The 15,492-nt window shown below is 34.9% G+C and overlaps 1 protein-coding gene across 6 annotated transcripts in view; it reads left to right on the forward strand.

The window, feature by feature from the left end:
* The window catches only part of KIF20B (kinesin family member 20B), a 72,698-nt gene that overhangs the window by 4,545 nt on the left and 52,661 nt on the right, over window positions 1–15,492 (forward strand). For all 6 annotated transcript variants that reach the window (XM_042908814.1, XM_042908817.1, XM_042908818.1 and 3 more), the window contains exons 4-14: window positions 3,803–3,889; window positions 4,005–4,121; window positions 4,753–4,891; window positions 5,381–5,565; window positions 7,253–7,289; window positions 8,279–8,506; window positions 9,661–9,772; window positions 10,614–10,685; window positions 10,780–10,926; window positions 11,612–11,774; window positions 12,228–12,518. In XM_042908814.1, coding sequence (XP_042764748.1) covers window positions 3,803–3,889; window positions 4,005–4,121; window positions 4,753–4,891; window positions 5,381–5,565; window positions 7,253–7,289; window positions 8,279–8,506; window positions 9,661–9,772; window positions 10,614–10,685; window positions 10,780–10,926; window positions 11,612–11,774; window positions 12,228–12,518 — 1,578 coding nt within the window. The remainder of the gene's footprint in view (window positions 1–3,802; window positions 3,890–4,004; window positions 4,122–4,752; window positions 4,892–5,380; window positions 5,566–7,252; window positions 7,290–8,278; window positions 8,507–9,660; window positions 9,773–10,613; window positions 10,686–10,779; window positions 10,927–11,611; window positions 11,775–12,227; window positions 12,519–15,492) is intronic.

The raw sequence follows: 15,492 nt of genomic DNA on the forward strand, positions 1-15,492 counted from the left end.
TGAATCATGAGATCATGACCTGAACTGAAATCAAGTGTCCGATGCTTAACCTACTGAGCCACTCAGGCACCCCACACTGCCTTGAGTACCGTAGCTTTATAGAATGTCTTGAAGTCGGATGGTGGCAGTCTACCAACTTTGTTCTTGTCTTTAATTTATATTGGCTTTTCTGGGTAGTCTAAATTTAGTTTTAGCCATTCTAATAGATATATATTGGTATCAAGTTGGTATTTGCATTTAATAACTAAATGTGTTGAATATGATTTCATGTGCTTATTTGTCATTAGTGTATTTTTGGTAAAGTGTCAGTTTAAATCTTTCCACATTTAAAAAAATTGGATTGTTTGTTTTTATATTATTATTTAATTTTAAGTGTTCTTTATATTTTTCAGATGCATTTGTTTATCAGATATATGCTTTATAAATATTTTTTCCTAGTCTGTGGGTTGCCTATCCTCTGTTGACAGTATTTTTTGAACAACAGAAGTTTTTTGTTTTTATTTTAATGTTTGTTTGTTTTTTTAATTTATTTTTGAGACAGAGAGAGACAGAGCATGAGCAGGGGAGGGGCAGACAGAAAGGGAGACACAGAATCCGAAGCAGGCTCCAGGCTCTGAGTTGTCAGCACAGAGCCTGACGCCGGGCTCGAACTCACGGACTGTGAGATCATGACCTGAGCTGAAGTCGGACGCTCAACTGACTGAGCCACCCAGGCGTCCCTGTTTTTTGTTTTTTAAAAAAAGAGTTAGCTAACTCTTGGCTTTGGGAATAGATTCCCGTGATTCGTCACATACATGCAAGACCCAGTGCTCATCCCACCCAGCAAGTGCCCTCCTCAATGCCCATCACCCATTTTCCCCACCCCCGTCAACCCTCAGTTTGCTCCCTGTATTTAAAGAGTCGCCTATGGTTTGCCTCCCTCTCTGTTTGTAGTTATATATTTTTTTCTTTCCCTTCCCCCCTAATGTTCTGTTAAGTTTCTTAACTTCCACATATGAGTGAAATTGTCTTTCTCTGACTGACCTATTTCACTTACGTACCCTCCAGTTCCATCCATGTTGTTGCAGATGGCAAGATTTCATTCTTTTTCATTGCCAAGTAGTATTCTATTGTGTTTGTGTGTGTGTCTCTCTCTCTCTCTGTCTACACACACACACACACACACACACACACACACACACACACACACCCCACATCTTCATCTTCTGTCTTCATTCATCAGTTGATGGATATTTGGGCTCTTTCCATGATTTGGCTGTTGTTGATAGCACTGCTATAAACATTGGGGTACATGTGCCCCTATGAATCAGTACTCCTGTGTCCTTTGGATAAATTCCTAGTAGTGCTATTGTTGGGTTATAGGGTAATTATATTTTTAATTTTTTGAGGAACCTCCACATTGTTTTCCAGAGTGGCTGCACCAGTTTATAGTCTCACCAACAATGCAAGAGGGGAAAACAGAAGTTTTTAATTTCATCAACGTTTTCTATTGTGGATTGTTCTTTTGGTGTGATACCTAAGAAATCTTTGCCTAACTCAAGTCCACAAAGATTTTCTTCTATGTGTTCTTGTAGAAGTTTTACAGTTTTAGTTTTACATTTAGGATATGATCCATTTTGAATTTTTATAAACAATGTGAAGCATGAATCCAAATCCTTATTTTTTTTTTTTATGTATAGATATCTAATTGTTCTAGCATGATTTGCTGAAAAAGCTATGCTCTTTGTACTGCATTTCCTTTGCATCTTTATTATAAATCAAATGTCCTTCTCTATGGGAGTTTATTTCTGAATATTGTTTCATTGATTTGTCTTTCTGCCAGTACCCCACTGTTATGATCACTGTAGCTTTGAAATAAGTGTTGAAATCAGGTAGTGTTAGCCCACCCAATTTCTTTTTCATAGTTTTGACTATTCTAGATACTTTGCATTTCTGTGAGAATTTTTAGATGAGTTTGTCAATTGCCACAACAAAAGCCTCTTGGGATTTTGATTGCAGTTGCATTGAATATGTAGATCAGTTTTAGAAGAATTGACATCTTAACAATATTGAGTTTACCAAATGATGAACAAGGTGTATCTCAATTTCTTTTGGTCTCCTTTAATTTCTCTGAGCAATGTTGTGTAGTTTTCAGAGTGTAGGTCTCTCACATCTTTTGTCAAATTTATCCTGTATTTCATGATTTTTGATTTCTTCCAAATGATATTGCTTTTAAAATCAATTTCTGGTGTTTCTTCCCAGTGTATAAAAGAATAATTGATTTTGCATGTTGATCCTGTATCACGTTAACATTGCTAAACTCGTTTAATAGTTCTAGAGTTGTTTTTGTAGATTCTGTTTGATTTTTGTATGTAGATGCTAATGTCTGAATGGAGACAGTTTTATTTCTTCCTAATCTGGATGCCTTTTCTTTCTTCTTCCCTTGCTTACTTCTTTTTCTTTCCCTCCCTCCCTCCCTCCTTCCCTCCATCCTTCCTTCCTTTCTTTCTTTCCTTCCTACTTTCCTTCCTTCCTTCCCTCCCTCGCTTCCTTCCTTCTTCCTTTCTCTTTCTCTCTCCCCTCCCCTCCTTCCCCCTGATTACCATTGGCTAGAACCTCTAGTACAGAGTTGAATAGAAGTGGTGAGAGCTGAAATCCTTGTCTTGTTACTTGCTACTTATCTTAGATTCAGTCTTTGATCATTATGATGTTAGCTGTAGGTTTTTGTAAATGTTCTTTATCAGAAGGAAGTTCCTGTCTATTCCACTTGCTGAGAATTTTTATGAATGGATGTTGAATACATATGTCAATATCCTGTCATCAAATGCTTTTTTTACATCTATTAGAGATAAATGTTTCTTTATTCTTTTAATGTGGTTAATTACCCAAATTGATTTTTGAATGCTAAATTGACCTTGCAGTCCTGAGATAAAACATTTTTGGTCAGGATGTATTATTCTGTTTTATATATTGGCTAATACTTTGTTAGGGAATTTTTGCATCTAAATTAGAGAGGTTGTTCTGTAATTTCTTCTGAGGATATCTTTGTCAGATCATGGTGTCAAGGTTATGTCATACTCAAAATTAGTTGAAAAGTGTTCTCTCTCTTTATTTTCTTAAAGGGCTTATCTATGATTTGTATGATTACATCCTTAAGTGTTTGAGAGAATTTAGTAATGAATTACCAGGGCCTGGAGTTTTTTGTGGGATTATTTTGTTTGTTTGAATATAAGTTAAGTTTTTTTTTTTTTAGCTGAATTTCTTTAATAAATATGTCTGTTCAGATTTTCTAGTTTTTTTGGTTTGTTTTTAGTAAATTGTATCTAAGTAATTGTTTCCTTTTTACTTAAAAAACCACACTTCTTTAGAATTATTTTAAAAAAGGAATTAATTTCTCCCCCAAAGGAAGCAGTAAAGAGAATGCTGTATAGCAAACAATTTTTAAATAGAATTGTACATTTGGGTTAATGAGCTATTCTGGTTGCTTGTAATTTACTTTGGAATTCTATGTTTTAGTGACGTAGAGCCCTATTTTTTGTTTTTAGTTACAAAGGTTAGGATTTTAGGGAAAAGAAGTGTATTATAAACTTCAAATATAAATATAGAAGGTAGAGGAAATCGAGTCTTTTGTGGTATTATTTTTTTTAAAGCAGATTTGCTTTTCTTTAGACATATAAATGGTTACAAACAGAAGAATCACTGATTGCTTAGAGGTTCTGTATGACCTTAAATGGTTATGTAATAGCCGCTTTAAAAAAAGGTAATTTCTGAAAAGCCATATTTTGTATTTTTTAAATACAGTTATTTTGTTCTTCTTTTTAAGGCAAATAGTTTGGAATCCAAAGATTATCTCCAGGTTTGTCTTCGAATAAGACCGTTCACACAGTCAGAAAAAGAGCATGAGTCTGAGGTTTGTATTGACTTTAATCGGGTCTTACTTTCATGGGCAAAATGCCATTGTTTTTATTTATTTATTGTGGGCTTATTTTTATTGATTGATTGATTGATTGATTGATGTCTTCTAGGGCTGTGTGTATGTTCTAGACTCACAGACTATTCTGCTAAAAGATCCTCAAAGCATTCTTGGTCGGTTAAGTGAGAAAAGCTCTGGGCAGATGGCACAGAAATTCAGTTTTTCCAAGGTAAGTCCTATGAGAAACTAAAGATTTTCTTTTAAGTAAAAGAAATTTGGCTTAGGCTTAATTGCTACGTTATTGTATATAATGAACTATATATGTCTTGTACTTATGGAACTTAGGTGTTAGGCACTGGTATTTTTTCTTAGAGTGGAACTTAAACTTTAGGTTTGTAAACATCTAATTGGAAATGAATAAATTGCTAAATTTATTGCTAAATTTATTATTAAATTGATAAATTTTTTAATCTTTTTAAGGAGATGTTCTTTCCAAAATTTAGATGAAAACTTGATTGACTAGGTCAGATTTCTATCTTGAAAACTTTCTGACAGTAGTTAAACTATCATGTATATTTGTGGGAGTTGGGGATATGGCACCTCCCTTAAGTATGAATCTTGTAAAAGAAATCTTTTAAAATTATAAAACACGAGGGGCAACTGGCTGGCTCAGTTGGGGGAGCACGCACCTCTTGATCTCGGGTTCATGAGTTTGAGCCCCATGCTGGGTGTAGAGATTACTTAAATAAATAAATAATTAAAAAAAAAAGTTTTTAAAAACATGAGTTATAGGGTAGAACTCATTGTAAAAATTTACTTGAATTTTCTAAAAAGACTTGTTTTAAAAAATGCTTGTTTAGGTTTTTGGCCCAGAAACTACACAGAAGGAGTTTTTCCAGGGTTGCATTATGCAGCCAGTAAAAGACCTCTTGAAAGGACAGAGTCGGCTGATTTTTACGTATGGGCTAACCAATTCAGGAAAAACATATACATTTCAAGGTAAATTGTATTGTTTTTACATTTCAAGGAAAAAAGCAGTAATATTCACTCATTTTCATAATATTTGCATGTAGTTATGTTTCCATTACCTAGTACATTTGCTCCATTTTTAATACTGATAGCATCGTGAATGTGTATCGCCGATGGCTTTTGATTCAGATTGACTTAATTCATTTGGGAAATTACTTTACCCATATGATAGAGAATTAGCATCTTAAATTTCATTTTACTTTTCCATTATGTGATTATGGGTGATTGCAAATCTTATGGCCTGATCTGAATGTAAAATTTCAATAATAGCTGATAAAATGTCCATTCTACAATGAAGACCAAAGTGATGGAAAACTAAGTAATGCTGCAACTTCTTTCACTTTTGTCTTAGATGTTTATTTTTGCCTGCTGGTGATATAAAAGGAGTCTTGGTAATCCAGGAACATTTCCACTTTGCTAATACTCTGAAAGGATATAAAACAAAAATTCTTTTCGCAGGCACAGAAGAAAATATTGGTATTCTGCCGCGAACTTTGAATGTATTATTTGATAGTCTTCAGGAAAGACTGTATGCAAAGATGAACCTTAAACCACATAGATCTAGAGAATTCTTACGGTTATCACCAGACCAAGAGAAAGAAGAGGTTGCTAGCAAAGTTACATTGCTCCGGCAGATTAAAGAGGTATGGAGGGAGTCTAGTATGTGAAATATATAAATGTCATGACCTTTTATAAGCTCTTTAGTTTGTTTTAGCCTATACTGGAATATTTTGTGGTGGTGGTGATGGTGATGGTAATGGTGATGGTTGTGTTTTCTTTTTTTAGGAAAGTATTATAACCTTGTTTGAAGTTTTTCTTGTCCTTGCTTTATATTGTACAAATAGCAGAAATGTTTAAACAACTCAAATGTAAATAGTTCCGAGATTTCTTTCGGTTGTTGTTGAAACACTACTGTCCTTGATGTAATGATTAAAAAATTTCTTTTTAGGGTGCTTGAGTGACTCAGTCAGTTGAGTGTCCAACTCTTGGTTTCGGCCCAGGTCTGATCCCAGGGTCATGAGATAGAGGTCCACATTGGGCTCTGTGCCAACAGCACAGAGCCTGCTTGGATCTCTCTCTCTCTCTCTCTCTCTCCCTCTCCCTCTCTCCCTCCCTCCCTCCCTCCCTCCCTCCCCCCCCCCCCCCCCGCCTCTCTTTCTCTTTCTCTTTCAAAATAAATACATAAATAAACTAAAAAAAAAATCTTTTTTTCTCCCTCTGCCGCTCTCCCCTGCTCACATGCTCTCTCTCAAATTAAAAAAATTTTTTTAGTTATAAAAATAATTTGTGCACACAAGATCTAAACAAGGGAATGGGAGAAATATAAAGGGAAAATTTCTCGTGGCTTTATTTCTGAAGAGAAAATCACATTAACATATTGGAAAGTATAGTTTTTGATTCTTTTCTAAAACAAAATCTGTATTTAGAGCTTTCTATAACGTCTGTATATACACAAGCACAGTCATATATACAGTTGCATATATCTTCATACCTTTTGATTTTTGCTCAGTGGAGTTTAAAGTTCAGAGTCCATGGTTCTGGTCTCTGAAAGTAAACTAGTATATAGTATAAATAAGAATTACAGAGATTAGTAGATGATTGCACAGGTAATTCGTAGAGGATATTAAGGTCAATAATGAAAAAATTTCCCTAATGAGTTATTCAGTTAAAACATTATTTTGCTATGAAATTGTTAAAATATTTAAAAAATGAAATCATGCTTTCATACATTGATTGTAAACTGTGTTTTTAGAAAGCACATTTCTTCTATAAAGACAAATATTTTCATATCTTTTCATCCACTATTCAGATTTAGGGATATATCCTAAGGAAATAATTAGAATGCAGAAGAAAAAAATAACAAATTGAGATATTTATTTTAGTATTATTTTTACTGGCAAAAATTTGTAAATAAATGTTCAATAACAGGGCAGTAATTAAGACATTTCACATCTATTCCGTTATATAGCCATCAAATACAAATAATTTTTAATCATAGCAAGTAAAAGTAAAAGCTTTCAAGGTAAGGTAACGAGTGTGGGGAAAAGAATAGAAAGGCATGTATTAAAATATTAATAGTAATTGCCTCTGAGTGACAGGGATCATATATGATGATATTCTTTTTAATAGTCTTCTGTAGTATCCCAGATTTCTTATTATGAGAATGTATTATTTAACTAGGACAAAGAATTAATAGAGGTCATTGAATTGAGTAGATGAAAGGTTATGGTTTGGTTGGTGACTTATTTGGATAGATAGATAATTAATACACTGGTTATTTAACCTTAACTAAAAATGGTTTTTAACTTAAAAAAAATTGTTCCTTTTTAGGTTGCGATGCAAAATGACAGTTATGATACTCTTCACGGTAAGGTTTCCTTTCTCACTTTTCGAATGTTGATTACGTGACATACTTTTGAATAGCTTTTAATTTTTGAATCAGTCCTAGCGATTTAATTTTTTTAATGAGATAGCAATTCTTGGAAAATGGTACATAACTATATGAAATATCAGTCACTGTAAAGTTTTTTTTGGATTTAGCGTCACAGAGAATCCCTCTCACTTATAACTTTTATGTAGAATTCAAGAGAGCTACTATTTTTTCTTTGTCCTTTACCTTCAGTTTGGCTCATTGGCATTTTTTCAAAAAGAAAAGAAAGATAAAAAAGAAGCTAAACTTTGGCTAATATAAATTATATTATTTATATAAGCCGTATTTATATAAAATATAAATTTTGTTTATATCTGCTTTGGTCCAAAAAGTGTTTAACATTGCTGAATAAAAGATTAAGGATACTTGGGTTCCTGGGTGGCTTAGTTGAGTAAGCGTCGGACTCTGGATTTTGGCTCAGTTCATAATTTCACGGTTTGTGAGTTTATGAGTTTGAGCCCCATGTCTGCGCTGACAGCATGGAGCTTGCTTGGGATTCCCTCTCCCTCTCCCTCTCCCTCCCTCCTTCCCTCTGCCCTGTGCCTGCTTGGGATATTCTCTCTCTCTCTCTCTCTCTCTCTCTTGCTCTCTCTCCTCCTCCCTCCCTCCCTCTTTCCTTCTCTCCCTCTCCCTCCCTCCTTCCTTCTGCCCCGTGCCTGCTTGGGATTCTCTCTTCTCTCTCTCTCTCTCTCTCTCTCTCACTCACTCTCTCTCCCTCCCTCTCTCCCTCTCTTCCTCTCTCCCTCTCTCCCTCTCTTCCTCTCTCCGTCTCCCCCTCTCCCTTTCCCTCCCTTTCCCTGCTCACTTGCTCGCTTTCAAAAAAAGTAAAGATTAAGGATACTTAGTTTTTCAAGTCCACAAGTCTTGATCTGTCTTATCTTTTAGTCTATTTCTTAATTTTCTGATTATCCTTTTTTTTTTTGTAGGAAGTTTAATAAACTCTTTGAATATCCCAGAGTGTGAAGAATCCATGAAAGATTGTGAACAAGCCAGCTTGAATATGGATAATAGTATAAAATTTTCTGTGTGGGTTTCTTTCTTTGAGATTTACAATGAATGTATTTATGACTTGTTTGTTCCCGTATCATCTAAATTCCAAAAGAGAAAGATGCTACGCCTTTCGCAAGATGTAAAGGGCTATTCTTTTATAAAAGGTATAGTAATGAATGCTTTTTATTTTATTGCTCCAAAGTTTCTTCCTAGACTTTGTTACAGCAAACTGGAGATTGAAAATTTTTATATTAATTGTTAACATCAACATAATAAGAGAAGTTTGTGCTTTGCAGGTATGTTTTGGTATGTTAAGTAAACCTGAATGTAAGGGGTCAGTGTTAATATTGTTTTCCTTGAGTATCATTGCAGGGGTTTGAGGGGTGGGGCGGTGGGAAAAGTTGTGTGTGTTTATATTCACATTATTATGCTGCTTTGTAGCAGTGTGCAAACTTTGGAGCTTTCCACAGTGTGTTTTTCCAACTTTTTACAGTCGCTACTCAAAGTAGGAAGTACTTACATATATTAACATTATGATCTAGTAGTTGCATGTGTATATACGTACACGTATATTTACAACTCAGAAGTTTCGTGAATTATATTTATCCTTAGTACAAGGAACGCAGTTTGGTGTTTACTGTATTCTACTTCATTTTAATAAAATGCTGGTTATGACTAAATTTGACTTGATGATTCACTAATGAATTGCAACCTGCAGTGTTTCACATCTAGGTAATTTTGTAGGGTTAATCCGTAGTGTGCTTTGTCTTTTGTCTTTTTTTTTTTTTTTTCTGGATGTTTAATTCTAAGGAATCTCCTCTATTTTTAATTTTCCCTTTGACCTACTTTTGAAAAACTTTTGTCTGTGTTTGTGTAACTTAAATATTAGAAAGTAATTGTAACGCCTCCTCTTATATTTCACTTTTCTAGTGGAATATGGAATAGCTGAGTGGATTCCACATAAGGGGTGTTATTAAAAGATTTCATCATAGGGGCACCTGGGTGGCTCAGTCAGTTAAGCATCCGACTCTTGATTTCACCTCAGGTCATGGTCTCTCACGCTTCATGAGATCAAGCCCCGTGTTGGGCCCTGTGCTAATGATGTGCAGCCTGCTTGGGATTCTCTCTCTTCCTCTCTCTGCCCCTCCTCCACTCATACTCTCTGTCTCTCTCTCAAAATAAATAAACTTTTAAAAAACTTAAAAAAAAACTTCATTGTATGTCTTTGGGAAAAGAGGTTACAAATCTCTAAAGAGATTACATTGTACAACAAATGCTATGTTTTTATAAATTGATGTGTCCTCTTTATTTTTTAAAGATCTACAATGGATTCAAGTATCTGATTCCAAAGAAGCATATAGACTTTTGAAACTAGGAATAAAGCACCAGAGTGTTGCCTTCACAAAGCTGAACAATGCTTCTAGTAGAAGGTAAAGAAGAAACACTGTGGTGTGAGCTTGAAGTACCCAGGGTATTCTGTGCTATTGTAAATACAACTAATTTAAGATTGAACTGGGCAGTAGTCTCTCTGATATGTTAGATGAATTCATAGGCATAAAAAGTATTCTGTTAACTGAGGAGCACTAAAGCACAGAAGATTATCTGGACTATTTCTTGGTGTAACATAAAATTTGCTAATTTACATAAAGTCGCTTAGGTATTTTTACTCTTTATGTGAATATCTAAGCTCTCTTTTAAGAGTTGCCTACAATATACATCTCAAGGTTAAGGAATGATGTTTTTGAGGGAAGGAATTGGGACTTGAGAGACAAAAGGAAATAAGTTTAAACAGTGAGATATTTAAAACAGGTTGTCTCTTAAGGGGGAAAGAGCCCTGTCTCCCATACTTAGTATGGCATGAAGATAGTATATGATCCAGGTAAGCCTGTATTTGGGCCAAATGTATGCTTTGCTTTAGGTAGAAGATTAGCAATCTGTATACCATTTTAACTAATAATATGATCTTTGCAAGTAAATTGAAAATTTATTGTAAATGATTCCACTAATAGAAGTGGAATGTTAAGAGAAGGAGAGGGTTCAGGGAATTTGGGGCTAAACGAAAGATAAGATAAATGATTTTAGGCAGTTAGGTATTTAGGTGACAATGGAACATTGGATTGGAATACCTGGCAACTAGTTGGAAAATGCAGTGCTGGAGGTATGGCTGGTATTAGGGTGTAAATAGATGTCGATTTGGATGCTGGTTTCACCAGATGGAATGCAGAAATTAAAAATGAAAGATAACATTTGATTTTTGTGTATTTCTTTTAGTCACAGCATATTCACTATTAGAATATTACAGATTGAAGATTCTGAAATGCCTCGTGTAATGCGAGTCAGTGAGTAAGTTGAGCATTCTTTAACTCTTAATTATTTTGAGTTGTTTCATTTTGAAGAACTTTTCATAGTTTTTTTTTTTTTTTTTTGGTTAATTCAGATTGTGTTTATGTGATCTTGCTGGTTCAGAAAGAAGCGTGAAGACACAGAATGAAGGGGAAAGGTTAAGAGAGACTGGGAACATCAATACTTCTTTATTGACTCTGGGAAAGTGTATCAATGTTTTGAAAAACAGTGAAAAGTCAAAGTAAGTGTTGCTGAAAGTGCTATTAGCATATTAAGTGAGAGAATCCCAATATTTAAACTTTCAACTCCAGTTTTAGAAAGTTCTTTTTTGTTTTTAACCTGCTTCCTATGTGATGACTATATATGGATTACAATTGAAATACTTAGAGTTCTTGGATTTAAAAAATTGAAGTAAAAAATATTGTTAGTTGATGCCAGTGACTCATCAAGTAAACAGTATTTTCTATAGCAAATATATGTCGACAGGCACTTTAGATAATCTTCTTATGATCCTGGTTTAGCATCTAAAACCACTTTATTCTTACTAATGCCTTGTGTTCTAGATGTGATAGATTTCTGCATTAATTACACTTTAGGCTTAGTAAATTGTAATTAGCCTTCATTTTTAGTTAATGTGTTTCATGGCATATCTTGTATAATTGTTTTACCCTAGAAAATACAACCCAGTTCAATGTGATTTTCTTAACATTTTGCATACTGAGTTATTGTTAGTTTTCGTATTAGTAGTAGTATTTAAAGAAAAGAACATAAATAAACAGAAAATGACTTTTATGGGCAGAACTAATCACTAACCTAGAGTTTAAGTCCGTGATAGCTAGATTAATTATTTCTTTGTAAATTTTATCAGCATTCTGACTTTATGAGATTTGTTTTAACTTACGGTTTTTTGAAAATTTTTTCCATAGGTTTCAACAGCATGTGCCTTTCCGGGAAAGTAAACTGACTCACTATTTTCAAAGTTTTTTTAATGGTAAAGGGAAAATATGCATGATTGTCAACATCAGCCAGTGTTATTTTGCCTATGATGAAACCCTCAATGTGTTGAAATTCTCAGCCATTGCACAAAAAGTAAATATATTCAAATTTCTGCAGGATTTATTAAGTTTCTTACCAGAATATGAACCATTTTTTCTTGGTGTAACTAACCCATTTTGTGCTTATAACTGAAAACCTGGGAAATAATTGAAAATTAGAAATGTGAATATTTGATCAAGTAAAAGGGCATTAAAAAGATTGAAAGTTTCCCTTGCTAGTATTAGGATAACCTTAGTAATAAGAGTTCATAATACACACTCATTATAAATTACGAGTATTGTGAATTGTCCATCTGCTCTGCCATCCATCTGGTTCACTTCATGGCTAATCAGGAAGCCCTTCTGCTAGGAGTCCTTGTATGTTTGTTTGCATAGATAGGTCTTTTTTAAACACTAGAATTATTATTTGACTCAAATTTATGGATTTCTTTTTTAGTTGACAGTTTTTCCTTTTCTGTTTTAAAAGTCACATTGGATATTTTTACAGGTTTGTGTTCCAGACGCTTTAAATTCTTCTCAAGAGAAACCATTTGGACCTGTCAAATCTTCTCAAGATGTATCCCTAGACATTAATAATTCAGTTAATAAAATACTAAATGTAAAAAGATCCACGATTTCATGGGAAAGTAGTCTAGAAGACCTGGTGGAAGATGAAGATTTAATTGAGGATCCAGAAAAAGGTGAAGAAAACCAAAGTGTGGAAAGTGAACGTACTGATGAAGATCTAGATAAGACTTTGGAGGAAGATAAGGCTTTCAGTAGCCATGAGGAGAAGAGGGTATGTATTAAGAACTCGTATTTCTAAGCTTGGCTTATTATTATTATGAAAGTTAGGGTTAACAATACCTACAACTCCCTCTCTTCCAGTTTTTTTCAGCAACATGCTAAGTTTGTTATGTATCTCAGCTTTATATGTATATATATGTGTATATATTTAATATTTCCATTTTTTAAACATTTATTTATTTTTGAGAGACAGAGCGGGGGCAGGGGAGGGACAGAGGGAGAGGGAGACTCAGAATCTGAAGCAGGCTCCAGGCTCTGAGCTGTCAGCACAGAGCCCGATGCGGGGCTTGAACTCCTGAACCATGAAATCATGACCTGAGCCGAAGTTGGACGCTTAACCGACTGAGCCACCCAGGCGCCCCTCAACTTTATGTCTTGAAAAAATTTAACCTACAGTAGGACTAGTACAATTAAAACCCATTTATACTTCACCTGAATTTGCTAGTTGTTAACACTTTACCATGTTTAATTCTCTGTGTGTATGTGAATGCACATTTTTTTTGCCAGTACCATTTGAAAACAAGATGTAGACATAATGGCACCTTACAACTAACTACTTCAGCATGTGTTTCCTGACAATGTAGACATATTCCTTATGATCACAACACCATTTTCATACCTAGGCAATTTAACATTGATATAATAATACAAACTATTATATTGTCCATATTGAGATTTATTCAGTGGTCCCAGTATGTCCTGTATAGTCATTTTTTTTTAATTATTTTATTTTGAGAGAGCGAGCGTGCACGTAGGCACCCATACTTGTGTGCATGAGCAGTGGAGGGGCAGAGAGAGAGGGAGAGAGAGAATCCCAAGCAGGCTCTGGGCTGTCAGTGCAGAGCATGATGTGGGGCTCGACCTCATGAACCGTGAGATCATCACCTGAGCTAAAATTAAGTGTTGACACTTAACTGACTGAACCACCCAGGTGCCCAGCCATTATGTTTTTGAGCTTCAACTAAAGTTAACCATTGTTTTTGATTGGTATGTTTCTTTTAGTTATTTGTAATCTAACAGTGATATTCTTTAGAAGTTGAGGCTAGTTGTCTTGTACAGCACCTTCAATCTCAGTTTCTTTGATTGTTTCCTCATGATTGAGGTTTTACGCTATACACATCCTATTATTTAGGTCAAGTTGTAAATTTTCCATTGCATCCTATCAGGAGACACATGATGTCTGAATCCCCCATTCTTGGTGATGCTAAGTTTTGCTCATTTGGTTAAGGTATTGTGTTTCAGATCTCTTTATATTTTAGAAGTATCATCTGCGGGATGATAGTTTGAGACCATGTGAGTATCTTCTTCCTTAGTATCCTTTCACTCAGTGATTTTAGCATAATCCACCAAACTTACTTTGCAGTCAGGTAAAAGCACCCAAAGTGTCTACCTAGTACCAGTTATTCTATTTCTTCAAAAACAGGATGGTTGGTTGTCTTACATGTATGGCAAATGCATAAAATTGAACAGTGGTATTTTTTAATAATATTTTTTAAATGTTTATTTCTGAGAGAGAGAGAGAGAGAGACGAGTGGGGGAGATGCAGAGAGAAGCAGGCTCCAGGCTTTGAGCTGTCACCATAGTGTCCCACGCGGGGCTCAGACTCACAAGGCGTGAGATTATGACCTGAGCTGAAGTCAGACACTTAACCGAGGATGCTCCTTTATTTTTTAATGTTTATTTATTTTTGAGAGAGACAGAGACAGACAGGGAGTAGGGGTGGGGCAGAGAGAGGGAGACACAGAATCTGATACAGGCTTCAGGCTCTGAGCTGTCAGTACAGAGCCCAATGCGGGGCTCGAACTCTGGAATGGTGAGATCATGACCTAGGCCGAAGTCGGACACTGAACCCACTGAGCCACCCAGGTGCCCCACGTCTGACTCTTGATTTTGGCTCAGGTCATGATCTACTGGTTCATGAGATCTCTCTCTCTCAAAATAAATAAATGAACATTAAAAAAAAAATTAACAGTGGGAAAATGTAGTCATTTGAAATTGTAAAAGTATTATTTAATCATGATGGAATCTGGAAAAAGAAAAGGAAACTAAATATAAAGATCTCTCTATATACCACTCATGTTAATGGATTTTTACTATACATTACCCTTTTGTTTTTTAATTGTTTATTATTTTGAGAGAGAGAGAGAGAGGGAAAGTGTGAGCAGGAGAGGGGCAGAGAGAGGGGGACAGGGAATCTAAAGTGGGCTCTGTGCTGACAGCAGAGAACCCGATGTCAGGCTTGAACTCATGAACAGTGAGATTGTGACCTGAGCCAAAATCGGACACTTAACTGACTGAGCCACCCAGACGCCCCTATCCATTATTCTTTTGTATCCTGACTTTTTTCACTTAAAAAAAAAAATGGTACAAAGTATGCATTAATATGTCATTGTTCATTACACTTGGTTGCTGTATGATTGTACCATAATTGAACCAATCTCTTTTGTTTGACTGTTGAGTTGGGTTTCACTTTTCCTTTAAGTACAATCACTATCATAAAACAATAACACTGATAACCATTTTCACAGCCAGAACACTGGGTCCTGGTATAGAAATATTTCTTCGGTGTAGGTTCTTAGAACCAGGATTTCAAAGTTAGGATATTTATGGAAATGTTTTCAATATCAAATTGAGACATTGAAAGATCTGTAGTTTTGAGAGAGTTTATTGGGTAATTTGTTGTTGAGAAAGTTTAAGTAGAAATCTTAAAAGACTATCAGGCTGTTACGCTATAATATTTTATTACAGATCTATACTGGCCATGTCAAGTGTTAATTGCCTTATTTATTCATTGTCCATATTACATATTTATGCTTTTTCCAGGGTTTTGGAGTTGTTGCTCACCAAATAAGTTTATGTAACATCTCTTTTTTCCATTTTGGAATGTGTTTGGGATTCTCAGTAACTACTCTGTGTAACACTTAGGCTTTAGATCTTGACTAAGTTAAAATCCAGCCTTTACCACT

Source organism: Panthera leo, chromosome D2, assembly GCF_018350215.1.
Source record: "Panthera leo isolate Ple1 chromosome D2, P.leo_Ple1_pat1.1, whole genome shotgun sequence".
NCBI classification, from domain to species: Eukaryota; Metazoa; Chordata; class Mammalia; order Carnivora; family Felidae; genus Panthera; species Panthera leo.